Source organism: Procambarus clarkii, chromosome 41 (assembly GCF_040958095.1).
Source record: "Procambarus clarkii isolate CNS0578487 chromosome 41, FALCON_Pclarkii_2.0, whole genome shotgun sequence".
Taxonomy (NCBI): Eukaryota; Metazoa; Arthropoda; class Malacostraca; order Decapoda; family Cambaridae; genus Procambarus; species Procambarus clarkii.
This window is the reverse complement of record NC_091190.1, coordinates 13346595-13369217: the sequence shown is the minus strand read 5'-3', so window position 1 is coordinate 13369217 and position 22623 is coordinate 13346595. Positions and strand designations below refer to the sequence as shown.

The 22623-nt window shown below is 45.1% G+C and overlaps 5 protein-coding genes across 6 annotated transcripts in view; 4 read left to right on the top strand and 1 right to left on the bottom strand.

The window, feature by feature from the left end:
* LOC123761198 (uncharacterized) overlaps positions 1-11006 on the bottom strand; it is a 38402-nt gene extending 27396 nt beyond the window's left edge. Inside the window, exon 1 of the mRNA XM_069339358.1 lies at positions 10444-11006. Coding sequence (XP_069195459.1) covers positions 10444-10475 — 32 coding nt within the window. The 5' untranslated portion in view covers positions 10476-11006. The remainder of the gene's footprint in view (positions 1-10443) is intronic.
* Positions 1472-4884, top strand: LOC123761041 (uncharacterized). The gene is made up of 4 exons (XM_045746897.2): positions 1472-1594; positions 3497-3569; positions 3948-4069; positions 4422-4884. The coding sequence occupies exons 1-4, from the start codon at positions 1522-1524 to the stop codon at positions 4646-4648; spliced, it is 495 nt and encodes a 164-aa protein (XP_045602853.1). The 5' UTR covers positions 1472-1521; the 3' UTR covers positions 4649-4884.
* LOC123761040 (C-type lectin domain family 4 member M-like) lies at positions 6112-9404 on the top strand. Its single transcript, XM_045746896.2, has 4 exons — positions 6112-6259; positions 6599-6671; positions 7463-7587; positions 8995-9404. The coding sequence occupies exons 1-4, from the start codon at positions 6187-6189 to the stop codon at positions 9219-9221; spliced, it is 498 nt and encodes a 165-aa protein (XP_045602852.1). The 5' UTR covers positions 6112-6186; the 3' UTR covers positions 9222-9404.
* A 597-nt stretch (positions 11007-11603) lies between the features above and the next one.
* On the top strand, positions 11604-14410 carry LOC123761042 (perlucin-like protein). Its single transcript, XM_045746898.2, is given in 5 exon segments — positions 11604-11737; positions 12328-12469; positions 12897-13015; positions 13886-14070; positions 14073-14410. Coding segments are annotated over 5 exon segments (555 nt in total). The 5' UTR covers positions 11604-11661; the 3' UTR covers positions 14106-14410.
* A 5034-nt stretch (positions 14411-19444) lies between these two features.
* LOC123761043 (somatostatin receptor type 2) overlaps positions 19445-22623 on the top strand; it is a 42197-nt gene continuing 39018 nt past the window's right edge. Inside the window, exons 1-2 of one of the 2 annotated variants that reach the window (XM_069339354.1) lie at positions 19445-19534; positions 20114-20325. The gene's annotated coding sequence lies outside the window, so the exon portion shown is untranslated. Of the gene's footprint in view, positions 20326-22623 lie in introns of both variants that reach the window. The other variant, XM_069339355.1, reaches the window with a different exon arrangement.

Sequence of the window (22623 nt, the reverse complement as noted above, 5' to 3'; positions counted from 1 at the left end):
AGATCATATAAACACCAATTAGATCATATAAACACTAATTAGATCATATAAACACCAATTAGATCATATAAACACTAATTAAATCATATAAACACCAATTAGATCATATAAACACCAATTAGATCATATAAACACCCATTTGTTGTTCTAGACACCAATTAGTTAATTGCAGACAACCATTAGCTGTTCTACTCATCAATCAGTTAATGTAGACGTGCATCAGTTGATATCATATCCATTAATTTATTTAATCTGATCAACAGTGATACACATCAAGTATATGAAGCGTGTACTAATATACCTGACTAAGAAACATAAAAACACACCATGCATCCCTGAAGCCACTTACGCCCCAAAATCCACTTACTTCCCCCCCACAACAAAAAAGCCACCTACCAACGAACCAGAAAACCACTTAGCAAAAAACCAACCAGCCGATACTGGCTTGCCAACCAGCCTCCCAGAGTCCTCCCTACTGTTCCATGCAATGGTCCGTGTGGTGTTGCCTGCAGGAGGCTACGCCCGCCCGCGTCGCCGCCCACAGGTGCGGGCGTTCTCAGGGTTGGCGGTGGGCGGCCGCCAACGCACCTGCACCTATTCCCCAGGTGATAAGAGCGTCGCTAATTAGGACTCCCACACTCGGGTCGGGTCCTCCGGCGCTCATTCCTCGCTGATAACACTTTTATTGACAAGAGCAAAAACTGATATCGGGGGATTTCATGGTAAATGAATTTTTAATCGTTATCATTGCCGCTGTCTGGAAGTAAACTCACAGTGTCTGTACAATGAGAGGTTGTCATCCTCAGAGTATATTAAATATTTTATTGTCGTGGTATTCTAACCAGCAATACCCCCAATAATTGACAGATACAACAGTATTAGATTAAAAAAAACATAGCTGAAGCCCTACATATCAAACACTTTCTTCAAATTCACTTGAAGCCGTATACAATGGCAAGGATTGGGTCAGTTTTGCCCGGGAGGATGAAAAACGTCAGGATTATTTCTCTCAAAACGATTTTTTCGAAGCCGTGGACGTCAGTGCTGCGACAGGAATACTTAGCTGCGACATGTATTCCTCCGGCTGTTTGGGTAGAGAAAATGTTGATGCATATCTGGTTAGGTCTTGTCATCTGGGCTTAATAAACTAGCTTCTTGGTAAACTGAGCCCTTCGCAAATTAGGCCCTCGGCAAACTGGGTCCTTGGTAAACTGGGTACTTAGTAAACTCCGTCCTTAGTACACTGGGCTCTTGGTAAACTGGGAATTTGAAGAAAGCTTAAATTCTTCTTCGGGACCCCAAGTCTCGCATATTTAATAAATCAACTGTACTGGGGCAAAGTACCGGAATCACGGAGGGCTGCGAATATGGTGCCGATTTTTAAGGACAGGAATAGATCACATTCTTAGAACCATCAACATAGGGGGGAGGGGGGGGGAGGGTGCGTGCGCAGACAGAAAACATTATTATAGCTTCCCTGTGACACGTGTCAGGCTTCAGTCAGTGGGTGAAAGGTGCAGTATGAAGACGGACGTAGTTCCTCTTGTGGCCGCTCTTGTGGGGGCGCTGCTGCCTCTTGCTACCGCCCAAATAGGTACAAACTGTTTCTGAGCCTTAATATCTGACTATTTACCTTCTACCAATGTCATTTGACTCTAAAGTTTTCATAATTATTCATTAATATTTGACAGTGAAGTTACCTCACCGTTGACCACTGATCAATTGCCTTGTTAAAAACTCTATTTACGACAGTGTGATTTATCCATTAATCTTATATCTATAAGAGGTCGTGTTTGTCCGTCCCAGGTTGGAGGCTCGACGCTAAGGGCTAGTCTCAGCAAACTTTGCAGAATGATGTCTGATGGTTTACATTAGGCCTCATACTTTTGAAACCCGTGTTCGAGTCTCCGATAATCCAAACGAATGAACTGTTATAAATAAGTAAATGAAGATGTTATATGCATATGTGTGACAGATATGGCAGACCATCTCTACCGTCTCTTCTCTCTTCCTTCATCTCTCCAGTTGTCTCTCCCAGGAGGCAAAACATTCTTTAGTAACATTCCACAACAATATTATGAATCGACGGCAGCTGGAAAAATCTAATGTAGGCATTTTTATGACCAATCAAACCCCCCATTTCATACATCATAGGAGTCGTTGGGATTCGGAATAGGAACTAGTCGTTCTAAAAAAGGGTGCATGGGGGGTTGACCCCGACCAGCCTATGCTACTCCACAGATAAGTAGCGCTAGATTTCGAGAGTCTCTCGAAATCTAGCCGTGGCGGCCATTGTGAGTACCAGACCCCTGCAGCCAAGACATCGTCCAAGTTCATTATCAAAGACGTGGGGTGACTGAGCTTCCTCTGGGAGCTTTTCATGTTAACATTGGTCACTGTCTTGCGTGTCTAGAGCAGCGTGTCCTTCTCTGTAGGATAATAGGAGTTGTATGATCACCATACATACAACTCCTATTATTATGGTTTACGGTCCATAATCTTCTCCTCCGAATCAACCTACCCAGGCTTTGCGCCCTGGTGAGGCCTCTCCAGACCGACAACCAGAGCGCAACTCCATAGTCTCCTGAGACTGATGGATGCCTACTACTACTACTATGATCACCAGCTTAGGTGCCGTCCTTTCCGTTGAGAGATCTGCGGCAGGATACCTACCTTGCGTTGATTCCGGGGTTCAAGGTCCCTGCTGCCCGGTCTCTGACCAGGCCTGCGCCTCCAAGATGAGGATAGTTTGTCCACCTAGCCTCCATCCTCACCTGACTAGCTCTGACTGGTTAGTCTCACCCAGTCCCTGCTAAGCTCTGATTAGCTGATCAATCTCAGCTCGTTCACGGTTAGTTTTGATTGGCCGACCAGTCTCAGCTCCACCATAAACAGACCTAATCAGAGTGTTAATCTCTATACCACGTCCGTCAGTACCATCATTTCATTCTGGAAGCGTCCCTCTACTCCAGCCTCCCCAAATACTTTAAACACAATAATTTCAGTTACTTAAAAATTCTTGTCCCTATTAAATGTTCTCGAGCACTTAACAACGGTATTTAGCTCTTGAAGTTTAGCCTGTTGAAATTTTGCCTTGTGAGCCAAGTTTTCCTGAATTTATCTAATTTTCTAGATTAGTTCTCGTGAAATGGTAAATCTGTCCTTTTCATTGTGTGTGGGTTGATTTGTTTAAGTTTGTTAAAAGTGTACAAGTGTAAAGTGTAAACATTAAGTAAGTCACACGTACGACTGAATAATTCCACAGATATTACAGTCGTGCGAGTCCTATAACATTTCTATGGTTAAAGAATAAACAACAGAATATTATTACCAATATTAATAATATAAATAACATCTAAACAATAATAATAATATTATTATTACCAAACTATAATAAAAATATTATTACCAAACTAATAATAATAATAATACAAATAATAATAATTCTAATAAATCTTCTCATTGACATATGCCAAATTTTCTCTCTTGTTTACAGCATATTGTCCAGCCCCGTACATCCTGATTGGCGGTGAAGCGTGCTTGTATATCCCAGGTGGAACCTACACTTGGTAAACTTACAGTTAATGTCTTAGTAACATTATAATAATGGGAGAAATATAGGTAAATATTTATGTAACGTTACGCCTCAATGTTACGTTATGTAACGTTACGCCTCAATGTTACGTTATGTAACCTTACGCCTCGACCAACTAAGGAAGGCTTGCCTATTAATTATAGCTAAACTAATTGTAAAATAAATCTGGCGACCTGCCATCTGTAACTAAGATCACTGTGTCCCATTTTGAGAGAGAGAGAGAGAGAGAGAGAGAGAGAGAGAGAGAGAGAGAGAGAGAGAGAGAGAGAGAGAGAGAGAGAGAGAGAGAGAGAGAGAGAGAGAGAGAGAGAGAGAGGTCACTCCCTACCACTAATGCCAGGTGAGTGTACAGGGATGGGGCGAGGGACCTGTGCCACACCATCACTGTAGCCTCACCATACAGCAGCCATCTTGCGGAAATAGAATCGTGTAACGTGCTCTCCAGCCTCTGGAACTACATTAAATACAAACTCGGTAAGTAGCAGTTGTGTAGTAGCAGTTGTACATTACCAGTTGTGTAGTAGCAGCAACATAATTGAATACGTAATAAAGAAATAATTGAGTAGTAGAGCAGTAATTAAGAATTGAGTATATTTATATTGACAAAGAGTGTTTTATATTGTACTAGATAGGATACCCGGCGATGCCCGGGTCTGTCTTCCAGCCCCCCCTTCCCGGATACGAATTATATCAATTATATTTGTAATCCCTGACAACAGTTCGGGAGTAAAGTTAACTACACCAGTGTGTGGCTGGAGACGTCACCATCGTGACAGTGTCGCCACCATAACAAACTACCACAACATTAACCACTATTCTTCTACAGAGAGGCCGGGAAATTACTGGATAGGAGGCTCAGACAGCGGCTCAGAGGGCACTTGGTACTGGGAGAGGACTACGCAGCCCGACGTGCCGAAGGGCGCTCCATTCTGGTTCACCGAAGAACCCGACGGAGACGACCTGGAGAACCACCTTGTCGTGGCCACCAATGGCTTCTTCGCCGACGGGCAGGGCGACCAGCTGTACGGCGTTATCTGTCAGGCAATAATATAAGAAGAGACAGGAGACGTGGGAAGGCGCAGGTATCGATGGCGCAGCTGAGCAAGAGACGGCAACTCCAAGAGTTTTGATACAATGGCGTCGCTGTGGTGATACGACCTCCAAGACGCCCTCGGAGACCTGCTCTGACTTTTCAATATGAGCTATTCCACTCCTCACGACCCTTCAGCGGCAGCCAGCGGTGTAGCAGTGCTGACTTGAGCATGTAATTTGAAATAATATTTACTATATCCTTTGTTTTCTTGGCCACATTAATCAAATTGTGCAAACTCAACATTAGCACGCGCGCGCACGCACGCACACACACACACACACATACACACACACACACACACACACACACACACACACACACACACACACACACACACACACACACACACACACACACACACACAAGCTCCAGCACGGAGTCCATATCTAGTCAAGCATAAGACTAAACTGGAAAATGTTCAAAGGTTTGCCACCAGACTAGTACCCGAGCTGAGAGGTATGAGCTACGAGGAGAGACTACGGGAATTAAACCTCACTTCGCTGGAAGACAGAAGAGTTCGGGGGGGGGGGCATGATCACCACATTCAAGATTCTCAAGGGAATCGACAGGGTAGATAAAGACAGGCTATTTAACACAAGGGGCACACGCACTAGGGGACACAGGTGGAAACTGAGTGACCAAATGAGCCACAGAGATATTAGAAAAAAAACTTTTTTAGTGTCAGAGTGGTTGACAAATGGAATGCATTAGGAGGCGAAGGGTAGGGAAGAAGGAGAAGTGTATGGAAGGTGCTTAAGGGTAATTATCAAATAATAAATTTGTTAATTACAATGTTGGTGATGAATATAAAAAGATAACAATAAAACTGGCAGATAACAAACAATTATAAAACTAAACAAAAAAATAAGAACCTTCCAAGACACAACGACTATGTAGCACTTGGAAGGAGACAGGATAAGGATTTGGGATTGGGAAGGGGGAAAGGAATGGTGTCCAACCACGTGGACGGTCGGGGATTGAACACCGACCTGCAGGAAGCGAAACCGTCCCTCTACCGTCCGGCCCAAGTGGCTGGGGAATAACGGCAAAACAGTGTCTGATTTGAAGTAGAAGCCATGTTTGGGGCGTAGAAAATATTCATGTCTACCTGACCCCGTCTCCTACAGCGTTGGCATCTCTCCTTATACTGCGTCCTTGGTAAACTGCGTCCTTAGTAAACTGGGACGCAGTAAACTGGGCCCTTAAGGCAAGTTAAATTGTTCTGAGCCCCTTGTCTTGCAGTCAAGACAGTCGAGCAAAGTACCGAGATCTGTGAGGGCTGAGAATGTGTGCTGAGGAAGAGGTGCACTTGTGTCGAACAGGCGGGGACAGCACAAAGGGGGGGGGGGGTGCGAAGGTGTTCGTAGGTTAGTGTGTACTGTGCAGGAGGGATGGAGGGGGGGGGGAGGGTAGAACGCGCGCATGCGCAGAAAGATAAGACTGATATAGATAGCCAGTGACGCGGGCGAGGCTTCAGTCAGTGGGTGGACGGTACATCATGAAGACAGACGTAGTACCGCGTGTGGCCGTCCTTGTCGGGGCGCTGCTGTCGCTCGCCGCCGCCCAAATAGGTACTAAACTCTGTATTTCACTCTTAGTATCTGACCGTTAAGTTGTAATAATTAACCACTTATATATGACAGTAAAATTAACTCATATCTGACTTTCGACCATTTACGGCGTAGTATCACATATGCATTATTTATAAATTATTCCTACCCTCGAAACTAAGGTTAAAGAAAGCCCAAAAGAACGTCAACTTTAACCAGTTTATTTAATTCAAGAGTTTAAGAAAACCCCAATAATAATAATAATAATAATAATAATAAGATACAACAATTATAATATTAAATAATAACACTATTAAATCTTCTCATTGACAAATGCCAAATTTTCTCTCTTTTTTACAGCATATTGTCCAGCCCCGTACATCCTGATTGGCGGTGAAGTGTGCTTGTATTTCCCAGGTGGAACCTACACTTGGTAAACTGACAGTTAATGTCTTAGTAACATTATAATGATAGAAGGAATCATGTGACAATGTTTACATAAGGTTATAAGGAGAGAGAGGTCACTACACGTTACAAGGAGAGTGAGAGAGGGGTCACTACACGTTACAAGGAGAGTGAGAGGGGTCACTACACGTTACAAGGAGAGTGAGAGAGGGGTCACTACACGTTACAAGGAGAGTGAGAGGGGTCACTATACGTTACAAGGAGAGTGAGAGGGGTCACTATACGTTACAAGGAGAGTGAGAGGGGTCACTACACGTTACAAGGAGAGTGAGAGGGGTCACTATACGTTACAAGGAGAGTGAGAGGGGTCACTACACGTTACAAGGAGAGTGAGAGGGGTCACTACACGTTACAAGGAGAGTGAGAGGGGTCACTACACGTTACAAGGAGAGTGAGAGGGGTCACTACACGTTGCAAGGAGAGTGAGAGGGGTCACTACACGTTACAAGGAGAGTGAGAGGGGTCACTACACGTTACAAGGAGAGAGAGAGAGAGAGAGAGAGAGAGAGAGAGAGAGAGAGAGAGAGAGAGAGAGAGAGAGAGAGAGAGAGAGAGAGAGAGAGAGAGAGAGAGAGAGAGAGAGAGAGAGAGAGAGAGAGGTCACTACACGTTACAAGGAGAGAGAGAGGGGTCACTACACGTTACAAGGAGAGAGAGAGGGGTCACTACACGTTACAAGGAGAGAGAGAGAGAGGGGTCACTACACGTTACAAGGAGAGGAGGTCACTACAAGTCTAACACTCTCCCACGTGTATACAGGCTTGACGCCAGGACCCTCTGCCAAACCGCCGCCGCCCCGCCAGACCCTTACACAGGCGACCTAGCCGAAATACAAACATGTGAACTACTGTCTAGCGTGTGGAACTACATATATTACAAACTAGGTAAGTATCATACCAATAATTAAGTTGCAGGTAAGTAACTTTGTAAATAGAAGCCCTGGAAACACAAACCGAAACTGTCTCTATTTTCCGCTTGTTACAACTTGAAATAAAGTTGTTACATCTTGGCTTAACGTATTTATGACGTATTACAACGTTGTTACAACTTGTTATATTGGTTGTTATAACTGGTTAGGAGTTAAAACTTGTTCGAACGTTGTAGCAACGTCTTAGTTTCGGTGTGTGTTTGGTTTAAATTATCCCTTCTCAGATAATTTAATACTGTAAGAACTCGATAATCAGAATAAATTCGTGTTCGTCATTTTCAAGCAAGCGGCAGTAGCAAGGAGGTAGACTAAGAAAATGCGTGAGTAAACAGCGGGAGTGAGAAAGTACTCTACGGGAAACAAATCCCCAATTTCAGACAATGAAAATCGCAGGGCCTCCTATAGATACCAGTATTTCTTAAAAAATTGTACTGGGGCGAACCCTGACTGGCCTATGATACTCACATACCCACTAATGTGTCATCTTGGAAGGCCCCAAACATCTGGCCACCTACAAAGTATTGTATATAGATTAAACTAAATCACATCTTAGTATTTTAATAATATATGACTCTGAATACTCATTAAAGATAAAATCAAGTTAAAACAAGACATAAAGAGCGTCCTTGGCAAAGATCATATTACAGGTCAACAAGCTGGTCGTCTACCCCCACGACCACCCGCCTCTGTCGACGGCCAGGGGGCCAGATTCACGAAGCAGTTACGTAAACACTTACGAACCTATACATCTTTCGTCAATCCTTGGCGACTTTGTTTACAATAATTAAACAGTTAATGAGCTCCGAAGCACCAGGAGGCTGTTTATAACAATAACAACAGTTGACTGGGAAGTTTTCATGCTTGTAAACTGTTTAATAAATGTAACCAAAGGCGTCAAAGATTGAGGAAAGATGTAAGGCTCGTAAGTACTTGGGTAACTGCTTCATGAATCCGGCCCCCTGGCCCACACTGGCTCGCCCACACCTCCGTCCCTCCACTTGGACTCATTTTTGTTTACTGGAGTAGGCTTGAAGGACTACAGCTACACCGAGAGGTATACCCAGTGTCTCGGTGTGTACGCACTAAGTTTCCTTATAGTAGCCTCATAACCCTACGGTTAGTGATAGAGATTAATGAAGCCCAACACCAAACCAAAAGAGAAAACGGAAGCCGGGAAGGTGCAGTGGTTCCCCGCGAAACTGACATATTGTCTTGTTTTCTGTTCGTGGGGTCGTCTGGTTGGTCAGGTTAGGACAGTGTCTTGACGTTGTGAACGCTGGTGAGAACGAGCAGATGGATCACCATCGTGACAGTGTCGCGACCATTACAAACTACTACATCATTAACCACGGTTGTTTTACAGAGAGGCCGAGCAATTACTGGATAGGAGGAAAGGACGAAGGCTCGGAGGGCTCGTGGTTCTGGGTGAAGAGCGGGACGCCCGTGCCGAAGGGCTCCCCTTTCTGGTTCACCGCAGAGCCCGACGGTTCTAACGCAGAGAACCACCTCGTCTTGTCCCCGAATGGCTATTTAGCTGACGGGAGAATGGACCAGTCGTACTACGCTATCTGTCAGGCATATACAGCATAGAAAAAGGAGTAATGGAGCGTCGTGTGGCGCATGAGTGGTGGCGCCGGAGTCTGGCGCAGTTAGACCTGCTCTAACTCTTCATTATCAACTACCATCCTTAACGACCCTTCAATACCTTTCAGCCGTGTATCAGTTCCGAACTGTCATTATGAGGATCATGTAATTAAAAATAATTGTACTATATCCTTTGTATTCTTGGCCTTATTAAACACATTGTGTAAACACCCCACCCTCACCTCACCAAACTTTGCAAGGTGGATGGTGCCTGGCATCAGGCGGGTCGGGGTCGACCCCCATGGCTTAAGTTTGTGTCAAACGGCAAATGCTTCCAATTCCCATTACACTCACCTTCCCTCTCCTTCACCACTTTCCGTACCCTTACCCTTCATTACCTTCCCTATCCTTCACCACCTACCCTTACCCTTCACCACTTTCCCTATCCTTCACCACCTACCCTTACCCTTCACCACTTTCCCTATCCTTCACCACCTACCCTTACCCTTCACCACCTTCCCTATCCTTCATCACCTACCCTTACCCTTCACCACCTACCCTTACCCTTCACCACCTACCCTTACCCTTCACCACGTAACCATCTTCACTAAGATTCATCCAATATATTATATTCCCTATGATTAAATATGTCTTGTGTAGTTTATTGACAAATGACAGACATCCCAACTACACAAATACGGGGGTAAATAGGTGACAGCTTGAGGATGGATGGATGCCTACTACAGTGCTAGTCAGGCTAGGAGTGAGCCGTCGGGGCTGTGTATCATCTAGTCTTCCTGTGTTAACCTTCTTCACTATGGTAGGTAAATACGGGGGAGAAGCTGTCACCCATGCAGCAGGTCCCCCCCCTCTCTCTCCACTGATATAGTAGATCAGCAACACTGAATATTATTGACTAGTCAGTGAAGTACACGGCCTGTTTCACTCACAATGGTCAGAGCCAGACCTCGGGGCACAGTGCTCCTCGTGGAACACTTCACCAGTCATCACAGTATTACCCAATATGAGCACAGTGCTCCTCATGCTCCACCACACTCCAATCGTTCCTTCAATATGCCCATCAATCGTTCAACTCACACAATAATCACAGGATGAGCATGGGGGTGCACAATGATCTACCGATCACAGAATGATCACAGGATGCACAATAAATAAGGCGCCGCTAGCAACGATAGTCATCAATGAGTGAAAACAGGACCTGCCTCACCTGTCTCTGCAGGCCGGTTGCACCTGCCTCATCTGGCTCTGCAGGCCGGTTGCACCTGCCTCATCTGGCTCTGCAGGCCGGTTGCACCTGCCTCATCTGGCTCTGCAGGCCGGTTGCACCTGCCTCAAATAGACCAATCAGCGAGCAGGAGATAACACCGGAACAGTTTACCATAATGAACAAATCCACAAGGGCCGTGACGAGGATTTGTTCATTTGATGCATCACGTTAGTGTGATCTCTGTGTGTGAGTTTACCACACTTGTAGAGCGTGAAAAAAGCAGCCATTTACAGACAAAACTAAGCTCAAGTTTGCATAAGATGACAAACCATCGTATTACAAATGATAAAATATCATAAATCCTTGAAATGTATCCATATGACTTCTAGTGGATAAGTGACACATGTGAGATTAATGTATCAGCTGTGTAGTGTCGTAGACTAATAATTATAAACAGCAGTTCTTCTATTATCTTTGCAATATTCAAAATTTTTAAAATTATTTCAGGTATTAGCAAAACGTTTACCCCCGATGTATAATACATGTTGGAATGCAACGCTTTTGTCACTAACAGCCATTATAACTGCGGGGTGTGTAGATTAGGGGTAATTGTTAGTGTACAAATTCCCGCTGAGGTCTGATTAAAGGAACGGTTCGCCCGCTGTAATCCTTTTTGCGCTACCGCTCACAAGATGAGTAGGGGGGGGGGGGGAAGGTGCGCGATAGACTAGCCATCTCCAGCGGGAATCACCTCACATCATATCATATCACCTCACGCTTCTCCCTATCCCATCTACCGTCACCCCCACTCCACTCGCCTCCATACAAATTCCTTCGTGGTATATCATTCCACCACGGGAGACATCTCCCGTCACGCAGGGTGCAGTCGCGCCTCCACAGATCTCCAGTATCAGCTCTTGATACTGGTAATGGCTCAAAAGGGCCACCACTTACGGGCTATTCATGCCCGTGCCACCTTTTGGGTGGCTTAATCTTCATCAATCAATCATTCCACATCATAAATAACTCTACTGTTTCACATTACAATACCACACTACTCTGACCGGACGCAGCACCACAACTCATTACCGGGGCACTGAAGGTGGCAGGAGGAGGTAGAGGAGGAAGGGGGTAGATAAGGAGGAGGAGTAGGGAGGGAGGGGGGGGGGTGTAGATAAAGCAGGAGGCGACGCTGGGGTAGTCAGTCAACACTAGACCATGGCGAGGATGTGTGTGGTGGCGATGTTCCCTCTGCTGGTGGTGGCGGTGCTGGGGGTCACCCTGGCTGACCAAGGTGCGTCCACTGCTGTTCTCACTCTTGCCTCGCTTCTCTTACCGTTGTACCAATCTGACTCTACCAGCTCAGCTACGAGAGATATAGTTTACACTAAATGGTTGTATACCATTTCAGTCCTTGGCTTGGTCACTTATCTTGGCAGTTTCAATAAAATGTGGTATACCATTATTATGGCGAGCTGATGTTAATGTAAAGTTTTCCTTTAATGTTTTACTGTATTGTCACATTTGAATTATTTTATTAAACTACTGTTTAATAATAAATAAATAATAGTTTAGGACATCATTCCAAACAAGGCGAGAGTGGGGAGTCACGGCGGCTCGAGTAGGGTGTGTACACAAGACAACGAGGTTATTAAACTATTATATGTATACAGGAAATTCCTGGAATGGAGAATGGTGAACATATTATTCCATGCGAGATGGTATCGTCGCTGACAGCTCTAAGTCTGTCTGTCATCCTTACCAGCGTCCTCATTCGTCTCTGTTATCTATAGTCATTATTTCCACCCATCACTACCATCTTCCTCCCCCCCCCTCTCTAGAACTTTCTTCTGATAAATACAATCTTGCCCTCGTGTCTTCCAGATAGTGCAGGGTCGTGCCCCAGACCCGGGACCGAGGGCGCGGAGCCTGCTTGTTCAGGCCAGCGGGAGACCCTCCCCTGCCCTGACCCCTACTTCCCTCTGGGAGACACCTGTTACTGGATCCCTGACGCCAGGAGACAGATGTGAGTGTACAGGTGTGGCTCAACCACCTCCACAACACAAGTGTTCGTGATAATAATCCCAATAATAATATTGATGGTTAAAAGACAGATAATAATAATAATGTTTATACTACTGATAACATTATTTCCATACTTAAAAACATTTAATTTTTTATTTTTTTCGGGGGCGGGGGTGGATTTTTGTTTTTAACACCATTAGCGATATGATATTATTAATATTTGTATATATTATTATCATAAAAATATCACCATTGTCTATATTTTCATAAAATAATGTTGGTTCACATCATTAACCCTTCCGCTGCCTGTTGTACACTAATTACCCTCTTTTGTCTCTCTCTTTCCCCGCCCTCGGCTGCCCCTGGTGTGTGTGTGGGCGTGTGTGTGTGTGGGCGTGTGTGTGTGGGCGTGTGTGTGGGCGTGCCAGGGAGGACGGGCACGTGTACTGCGCGGTGCGGGAACCAGACGGATACACCGCCAGACTGGCCGTCTTGGATGACTGCGACAAACTCGCAGCTGTAGCTAATTACATCGCCGACACCCTCGGTGAGTATAGGCCTTCTCCTGGCCCTCCTCCCCACCCTCGGTGAGTATAGCCTCCTCTGCCCCTCCCCCCCCACCCCGTCTCCTCCTGACCCTCGGTCAGTAAGCTTCCTTCTGCTCTACTGAAGTTCAAAATCTGTTCACTCAGTATGACTCAAAACCTCTGTACTTCGTGTAGGCCTATATCAATAGGCCTAAAATTGTAATCAATAAATCGTTCGCATATTTGTTAACATAAGAGTTTTACAGTCACAAAAAATGAACCACAGAACAAGATTTCGATAGCAAAAAAACTAATACAGCACAAACTAGGATTAATACAATATGAACAAGAACAAACAAAAAGTTAAACAAGTAAAATTACGTAAAACAAGGACAAATGGTATACCTTGTGGAGAGTACACAAAAATTCCGACACGTTTTAATGGGACACATTTAGGAAAATGGTCTTTATTACTCCTTTATCCACACTCGAATGTTGCTTGAAGCTGGTGGCGCCAAGATATCTTAAGTACCTGGCCTTACAGTGGGAGTCCCAGATGCTGGAGCAGCTGGCGCCTCACCTGCTGTATCTCACATGTGTCCTAGCCAGCGTCTCTCACATGTGTCCTAGCGAGCGTCTCTCACAACATGTGTCCTATTGCTAGGTGAACAGTGGTAGCAGGTGAAGGGAAAATGCTCATTCGTTTCTATCTCCCCTCGAGTATCAAACCCGGGATCCCCAATATGAGTGGATATTGATCCATATCCATACCCAAACTCAATTCCAATATGTCTAAATCTTCCCTACAGACCCAAGTTGCCGTCGTGCCTTTACATTCCAATCATCATCACTATCTATCCCCCCCAATTACAATCTTTTCTTTATCACAGATACGAAGACTAGCTACTGGATAGGTGGAACCGACCTGTTCGAGGAGGATCACTGGTTCTGGCTGAACAAGGCTAAGGTGGTGCGAGGGGCGCCCTTCTGGGAGACCGGCCAACCGAACGGACACACGAAGGAGAACCACCTCGTCCTGAACCACCACGGCCGGCTGGAGGATAGGGACGCCTCCTGACCTTACTCCCCTTCATCTGTCAACTCAAGTGACATCTGTATACCTGCGTTGATCTCTATCCCTGAAAGGGGGGAGGGCCAGAAGGTGTGTGTGACGGGGAGAAAGAAACATTGGTCCACGAGAGGACATTGTGGTCAAGACCTCGCTTAACACCGCTCCTGGTATGGAGGGTCATCCTCAAGTATGGAGAAGGGATCAGGAAAGACATGTTCAGGTTGTCACTGTCACTTTCATCATTATATCACCATCATCTCTCTCATCATCACTATCACCATCACCTTCACTCTGTGACACTCCGCTCCTGATGTTGCATATTGAAATAAAAACTTCTCTTGTATCTTGAACCTTTCATTGACAATGTTATTATGGAGTAACTTACTACAATGCCGTAGTGCTTCAATGAAAGACCCAATATATTTGTAGTTGTATTAAAAACCACATTTTCGGAGGTAACCAACACCCTTTCTCAAGGTGCTGTATAAAATGAGGTCATTGAACATTGATTAACATAGCACCTTAAGAAAGGATCTAGGTTACATCCGAAAATATGTTTTTTGACACACTTAAAACTTAAATTGAGTCTTTCCTTCGCCTTCATTGTTATTATATTTGCCTGACGGTGACCTACAAATTACCCGCCATTCCCTCGAGGTACTGGCAAGTGCTTCTGTGATGGACGAGGCCGTCCATAAGGCCAGAGGATGGCCAGTCAGAGAACACAGGGACCAGGGGGCCAGTGTTTACCTCACTACCTCACCATTGGACTTCTATTTCTATTGTTATTTATCTATGTTAATATCACATCTCCAGAACCTTGAGCTGATAATTCACTTAACTAATAGTCTACATTAGGGATACACCGAGAGATGTATCCCCGCCTCTTACTGAATATACACTGAGAGTATACTTTAGTTCTGGGCTAAGTTATACTTGGTGGTTCATCAGTAATAATAATAATAATAATATTTTATTCAGGAAAAGTACATACATAGATGCAGAGTTACAAACATACTATTGGATTTATAGATAGAACTAGTACATACAATATAGCTCTTATGATCTTAAGATCTTATGGTGGTCTTAATAACCTTCCCGCAGTTGCTAGGCCTTCAACCCAACCCCAGACCATAACCATGTAGCCTACATTACTATACTATCTCACACTATAACTCCTTAATCGAGATTATTTACCATTACCACAATCTTTCACCTTTACAGTATTACCCGAATTTGCCTGGAAGGGGGCACCATCTCTACAGTATCAGGAAGCCAGCAGCTTGTCAAAGATCCCACAATTTGATTTGAACAGCTAATACATACCTGTCCGCATGTCAGCATTAATATACAACTTTAGTTTTTAATTTCCAGTTGATTGCACTTCTGTTACCTTCCTAATCAATGCAAATTATCGGTGCCTGCCCCAATCACTTGCTTTTTTTTTTTTTTTGAGATATATACAAGAGTTGTTACATTCTTGTACAGCCACTAGTACGCGTAGCGTTTCGGGCAAGTCCTTAATCCTATGTTCCCTGGAATACGATCCCCTGCCGCGAAGAATCGTTTTTTCATCCAAGTACACATTTTACTGTTGCGTTAAACAGAGGCTACAGTTAAGGAATTGCGCCCAGTAAATCCTCCCCGGCCAGGATACGAACCCATGACATAGCGCTCGCGGAACGCCAGGCGAGTGTCTTACCACTACACCACGGAGACTACACCACGGACTGCTTTAATCCTTAATTAAAGACTTGCCAAAGTGTTGGGTTTAATGATGTATTATGACTATCAATCGCGGGAGGATTATTAAGGACACTACAAGAATTTATTGAGCGATCATCAAATATACTTTAATCCAGAGCATTCAACTATTTGTGAATATTATAACCACGCCGAGAAGCAGTGTACGGTAATAGTTCAGGTTACCCCAAACAATCATTTTCTTTCAAACAGCATCAAAGAAAATGAGAGTTTCTTGTAAAATTTAGGGTGAACACAACAATTTCGAACACGCTAATATTAAGTGGGGAAATGTGCTGAAATTTGGTTTCCCATCTAAGGATCTTCCTTTAATGGAAACGCATAAAAAGCTTAATTATCATTATTTCAGACCCATTAAGCATCCGCTTCATTTTCTGACTAAAATTATTATTCCTATTAGTTATTTTACGTTCGGGTGATATGACTAGGTAAAGTAGCAGTGAGCAAGAGTGAGTTGAGTTGTTGTAGTTGATGGGTTATGGCAAAGATCATATTACAGGTCAACAAGCTGGTCGCCAGCCCCGACCTGAGACGGGGCTGGCGACCCGTCTCAGAACGTGGTGGCGTCTCAGAACACCTGAGACGCCACCATCACATGTTTACTGTAATGGAGGAGGGGAGCTGGAGGGACCATTCGCTGGAGGCTGTTCGCTCGCTGGCGTTGCTCAGGGGAAGGTGGTCGCGCGAGTGTGTTCGCTCGCCCGTTATTTTCTCACCGTGCCATTTATAGGTCAGAGGGCAGAGGTGATCCCAACCCACCTTACAAGTCTACCGGGCAAACACGACCCATAATTATCTGACAAGGTAACCCTAAAGGATTCAAAGTGTTTGAAGCTTGTGGTAAAAGACTTCGTTTTATTGGAATGAGTTGTAGAATGCCTGTTACTAATTCTATACTCACTCGAACGCGTGTATCCAAGTGTACTCCTGCACACTGCTACACAGTGTGCAGGACTCGTAATTCTGTGGCGCGGGTTCGATTCCCGCACGAGGCAGAAACAAATGGGCAAAGTTTCTTTCACCCTAAGTGCCCCTGTTACCTAGCAGTAAATAGGTACCTGGGAGTTAATCAGCTGTCACGGGCTGCTTCCTGGTGTGTGTGTGGTGTGGGAGAAAAAAAAAAAAAAAAAAAAAAAAAAAAAAAAGTAGTTAGTAAGCAGTTGATTGACAGTTGAGAGGCGGGCCGAAAGAGCAAAGCTCAACCCCCGCAAAAACACAACTAGTAAACACAACTAGTAAACACACAACATATTAAAAGACCACTCAATTTGTGCATCAACAAATCAGTTGCGTTAATAAGCAGCTAATTGGTATTTAAGGTTTGCTCTTGGCAGAGTAGTTGAGGCTATTCTTAATGGTGAAGTGAGTGACAACGAAGGCGGCGTCCCTCTCTGGGACTCTTGTGTTTGATCAGCCACAATGACCCTGCATGTTGTTTTGTTACAGTCATGCCTCTAATGTGGCTCGATCACAGAACACGGGCGGAGGGCGATTAAAATAGTCGACGCTAGAGTGGAGCTCCGGGCAAAGTTGTTGCTATTCTTGTGTAATAACACTGTCAATCGTTCCACAAGATGAGAGAGAGAGAGAGAGAGAGAGAGAGAGAGAGAGAGAGAGAGAGAGAGAGAGAGAGAGAGAGAGAGAGAGAGAGAGAGAGAGAGAGAGAGAGAAAGAGATTTAAAATTATCTTTCCTTGTGTAACTCACATTTCAAAGTGTTGAGGAACAACAAATGAGGAAAAAGGATTAACACTACTCAATTTCGAGGCAGCAAGTAATTGTATATTGGTTTAAGAACTAATCTGTTGTGTTCTGTAGGTTGAGGAGTTCTGGAGGCTGGCTAGTGATCCTTCAGCAGGGGAGGGCAGCCCTGGAGACTGGAGCAAGAACAGGAGGAATGGAGGAACAGAATGAATAGGGGAAGTTGACAATAAGGAATGGGGGGAGAGAAAAGGAAAGATTGTGGGAAGAGGGGAAAGAAATTGGAGAGGAGGAAGGAAAGAATTAAAAATAAGAGAATAAAAAGACGAGGAAGAGAAGACAAGAAGGAAGGGAAGGAGGAGGAGGAGGAGGAGACAAAGGAAATACTGCAAGGGGACAGAGGACAAAAGGTAGTGAGTGTTGGGAGGTCGTTAGAACATTCTCTTTTCTGATTGGTTGATTATGCCTACAAAGGGCGAGGCCATATTTAACGGGGGAGTGAACAACACTATGAGTCAATTGTGGCGGTGGTGGCAGAGTAACCACAGTGGTGGCAGAGTCACCGCATCCTGAAGTAACTTGCTTATCTTGGCGGGCCTTGTTTGTCTTAAGAGTGCCACACGTCTTTTTTGGAGTAGCTCTCCCCAGCACCGCGGAGGATGACACGGCCCCCAAGGTCCACCTCGACACCCAGCAATGCCACTCAGGCTTTATCTGTCCGAGGGAGAGTGGGGAAGGAAGGAGAGCCAGGTACAATAATAAAAATAAGGAGATACAGGTAGATAGGTGGAAAGACAGGTACTGAGAGAGAGAGAGAGAGAGAGAGAGAGAGAGAGAGAGAGAGAGAGAGAGAGAGAGAGAGAGAGAGAGAGAGAGAGAGAGAGAGAGAGAGAGAGAGAGAACAACAGAGAGAAAAACTGGCCGTCAAAACTGGTGTTCAGAGTTGAATACCGTAAACAAAGAGACCATCAATGATGATTCCATACTGAGCTTGCCGATAAATGAGAGGGCAGAGGGGGAGGTACTGCCCTCATGAGATGAGAGACGATGAGACCATTAAAGGCCTCACAGGAGGCTCTTGTAGAGAATACTGGACGGTTCTGCGACGACTAAGAAACCTTTCCAGAGACATTACGAGACGTGAGTTTATTTCAGGGACCGTCAGGTCCTGTCTTCCTCCTCTTAGTTCCTTCCCCCTTGGAGCGGTCTTGCGACTGCTCTCACGAATGTCATGTTTTTCAGAAATATCTTCAAGATAGTTGCGAGACTCTTAATGGTCCTGCGTTTCACTTGGAGATTTTGCAAGAGTCGAGATGGTCATCAAGTTGCCCAACAAAATCACAGAACAACGGTATTGAGATGGTTACAGTGGCGCGCGGAAAGTGTTGGAAACAAAGAGACAACACTAAACAGTAGCACAGTAGCAGGACCACCACCACTGGCAACAGCAGCACGAACAGCACCACCACCACTGGCAGCAGCAACAGTAACAGCACCACCACCTCCACCACTGGCAACAGCAGCACGAACAGCACCACCTCCACTGGCAGCAGCAACAGTAACAGCACCACCACCTCCACCACTGGCAACAGCAACAGTAACAGCACCACCACCTCCACCACTGGCAGCAGCAGCACCAAGAGCACCACCACCATCAAAGAAGACAACAACAAGGGTAGCAGCAGCAGCAGAAGAGGTACAGAGCAGCAAAAGACTGTTGGACTGCTCCAGCTCTTTGTGGCCCCTCTCTACCTGTTGGATCTAGCCCCGCGCGCCTACACACACACACACACACACACACACACACACACACACACACACACACACACACACTCACGTGGGGTCTCTCCCTGCTCTCCTTGCTCTCCTCGGGGGCCCAGACCGGCCAGCCGCGGGAGCAGTCAGTCGGTCGGCAGCAATACTCCCGCCAACACCTACACGAACGCGCACGCCGCCCCGACACACGCAATCCGTGACACTGAGTCGATCCCCATCAATCAGTCGTACGTCCCTAATCCTTCCCCTATCGTGAAGAACATTAATCATCCATTTAAGTTACCCCTCCCTTTATATATTTCAATACCATTCTCTTTGCGCGTTTGAGTTTTTGGACAAAAACTAGGACAGCGGATAGAAAAAACAAAACAATAACGCTTTTTAAGATAATGTAAACAAAGAGACACGCTTTAACCAGCCACATCAAGAGTCCACAGTCGTCAATTTTCTCAAGTTAGAAGTTATAACTAGCTACTCTGAGAGGGGAGCGTGTGCAGTCCTCTCCTAGTAGCGGAACACTGACGAACACGCTACTTACAGCTCCGTCTTATAAAGGTTTTATCTTGAAAGATACGGGGATTAAGTGTGTATATTGTATCGTGTGTGACGCCGTGTATTGTTCCGTGTGTGGCGCTGTGTATTGTATCGTGTGACGTAATATATATTGCATCTTGTAAAGCCGTATATTGTGATGCGTGACGCCGTATTTCGTACCTTGTGACGCCGTATATCGTACCGTATGTCATCGATTATTGTACCGTTTAATGCCGTATAACGTACCGTGTGTTTGTGTGTTATTTCCCAAGGTGCATCAAGCCCATCCTCCCAGCCGTCACCTCTCTGTGAAGAACAGTCTGTTCTCTGGGCGACTGAACAGGGCAGCGGACCCACTACAAAGAACACCTGAAGAACAGCGGGTTTCTTTTGGGAATCTTTGATCAGCTGTTCACAACTCAGCCGTTCGTCAATCAGCTGTTAACTTCATTATAAATTCAAAGCTTCCTTCTGAACTACAGCGGTGAGTACCTTCCTTGGGTGTATCTTCTGACATATACAAGAGGGAGTTCAAGCCCAAGTTCCCTGGTATAATTGAAATTGAAATAAGTTTATTAAGGTAAAATACACACAAAGGGATGAGGTAGCTCAAGCTATTCTCACCCCGTTCAGTACATCGTGTTAATACATACATATACACACATCACAAACAATAAACATATTACCAAACATTCTGATCCCTGGTATAGATGACATGAATATCAGTTATAAATATTAATGATATGATATGGTTTACTACATGTAAACAAATGCTGACATGATTCAATAAACACAAAAGATAGTGGGATTGTGAATATATATGTGGCAGAAGGGATACACAGCCACCGAGGGGTGTAAACTGCTTCTGGGTGTACTGTGTATACACTTAAGTTTACTCTGGTCCTGACTTTAGTTTAGTCAGGGCAAAAGAAGATTTTCTGGTTGGTGTGTAAGTTATTGTGTTAAGTGTAAGGAAGGAGGGTTGTGAAGCAGGTGTTATGTTATGAAGAACACCTTCATAACCCTCCTCTTATGGGTTATGAGGGTGTTATGTTATGAAGAACACCTTCATAACCCTCCTCTTATGGGTTATGAGGGTGTTATGTTATGAAGAACACCTTCATAACCCTCCTCTTATGGGTTATGAGGGTGTTATGTTATGAAGAACACCTTCATAACCCTCCTCTTATGGGTTATGAGGGTGTTATGAAGAAGGGTTATGAAGGTGTTCTTCATAACACACCTGGAGAGTTCTGAAGAACACCGTCATACATCACCAGAGGTTTGGTCTTATACCCAACACCAAACCAATCCTTACATGCATAAATTCTCCTTACCTTGAGATGATTTCGGGGCTTGGCGTCCCCGCGGCCCGGTCCTCGACCAGGCCTTCTCCTTGTTACAAGGTTGCAAGTGTATCCTTGTAATACTAGTGTAATGATATTGTCCTAGACACGACCAGGACGGACCACAAACGTGGTCGTTTCCAGATGTGTAGGGTTGGGTGTTAGCTCCTGAGCCCCGAACCCATCGTCTGCCTTTGGATAGGTCAATGTAACCTCCGACAAATATATAAACATATGGAATTGTTTTCCCAAGATAAATACAAATATATCTTTATAATATATATGCTTAATATATTCGTATAAATGGGACACCCTCACTATAACGCCAATGATAACAATCGGGGAAAAGGGCTCTCCTCCGGCCATTGGGCAAGAGGACTATCAAAGAAAACGGTATCGTGTACCTGTAGGTAGCAACTGACCACCTGGGCGCCCAATTGTTCTTGTTTCAGATTTAGCTACTCAGGACGAAGTCCCCGTGGTGTAGTGGTAAGACACTCGCCTGGCGTTCCGCGAGCGCTATGTCATGGGTTCGTATCCTGGCCGGGGAGGATTTACTGGGCGCAATTCCTTAACTGTAGCCTCTGTTTAACGCAACAGTAAAATGTGTACTTGGATGAAAAAACGATTCTTCGCGGCAGGGGATCGTATTCCAGGGACCATAGGATTAAGGACTTGCCCGAAACGCTACGCGTACTAGTGGCTGTACAAGAATGTAACAACTCTTGTATATATCTCAAAAAAAAAAAAAGTGTCCACGTAGCACGGGCTATGGTGAGCCCGTAATGCGAGCGCCCAAGAATTTCGTTTTTTAATTAGGGCTGACGAAAGATTTCTGCTTCTGATTATTACTGCGTTACATCACAACAGGTGGCAGCAGGCTTGGTGTGGTGTTGAGCTTCAGGCCTCTCTCAACCTCTGGAGGGTTGTTAAGGGTATATGACCTAACCCCACCACCATGTAGTACTACTCCTTTATTAAGGGGGTGAAACGTTTTCTTCCCTCCCCTCACAGTCCGTCCTCACCCCTCAATACCCCTCTCCGCCCCTCCTGTCACCCCACCACTCCCCAACCCCCCACCACCTCTCTCTGTAACTACACACTTCCTCCTTCGCTCCTCCCCTTCGACAAGCATCAGGTGCATTCACCTAGAGGTACTCACCTAGATGTGGTGTTTGGGTTGATCATTAGTTCCCCAGCCCGACCTTTAAGGCTTCTGATGTCAAGGCGTGGGGGGCTGGTGTGAGTTCAGGGGGTGGCTATACCTTGTTTAACTCATTCTCACCACACACACACAGAGTAACAGCTGTCTAACTATCAGGTACCTATTCACTGCTAGGTAACAGAGGCATCAGGATGATAAAACTTTGCTCGTTTTGTTTTTGCCATCACCAGGGATCGAACTCGGGCCCTAGGATTATAAGTCCAGAGCGCTG

Excerpts from the sequence above, each read along its gene's own strand:
- LOC123761041 (XM_045746897.2), top strand. The coding sequence starts at position 1,522 with ATGAAGACGGACGTAGTTCCTCTTGTGGCCGCTCTTGTGGGGGCGCTG. Across the intron at positions 1,595-3,496 it reads TCTTGCTACCGCCCAAATAG|CATATTGTCCAGCCCCGTAC; the intron begins GTACAAACTGTT and ends TCTTGTTTACAG. Across the intron at positions 4,070-4,421 it reads CTACATTAAATACAAACTCG|AGAGGCCGGGAAATTACTGG; the intron begins GTAAGTAGCAGT and ends ATTCTTCTACAG.
- LOC123761040 (XM_045746896.2), top strand. The coding sequence starts at position 6,187 with ATGAAGACAGACGTAGTACCGCGTGTGGCCGTCCTTGTCGGGGCGCTG. Across the intron at positions 6,672-7,462 it reads CCAGGTGGAACCTACACTTG|GCTTGACGCCAGGACCCTCT; the intron begins GTAAACTGACAG and ends ACGTGTATACAG. Across the intron at positions 7,588-8,994 it reads CTACATATATTACAAACTAG|AGAGGCCGAGCAATTACTGG; the intron begins GTAAGTATCATA and ends GTTGTTTTACAG.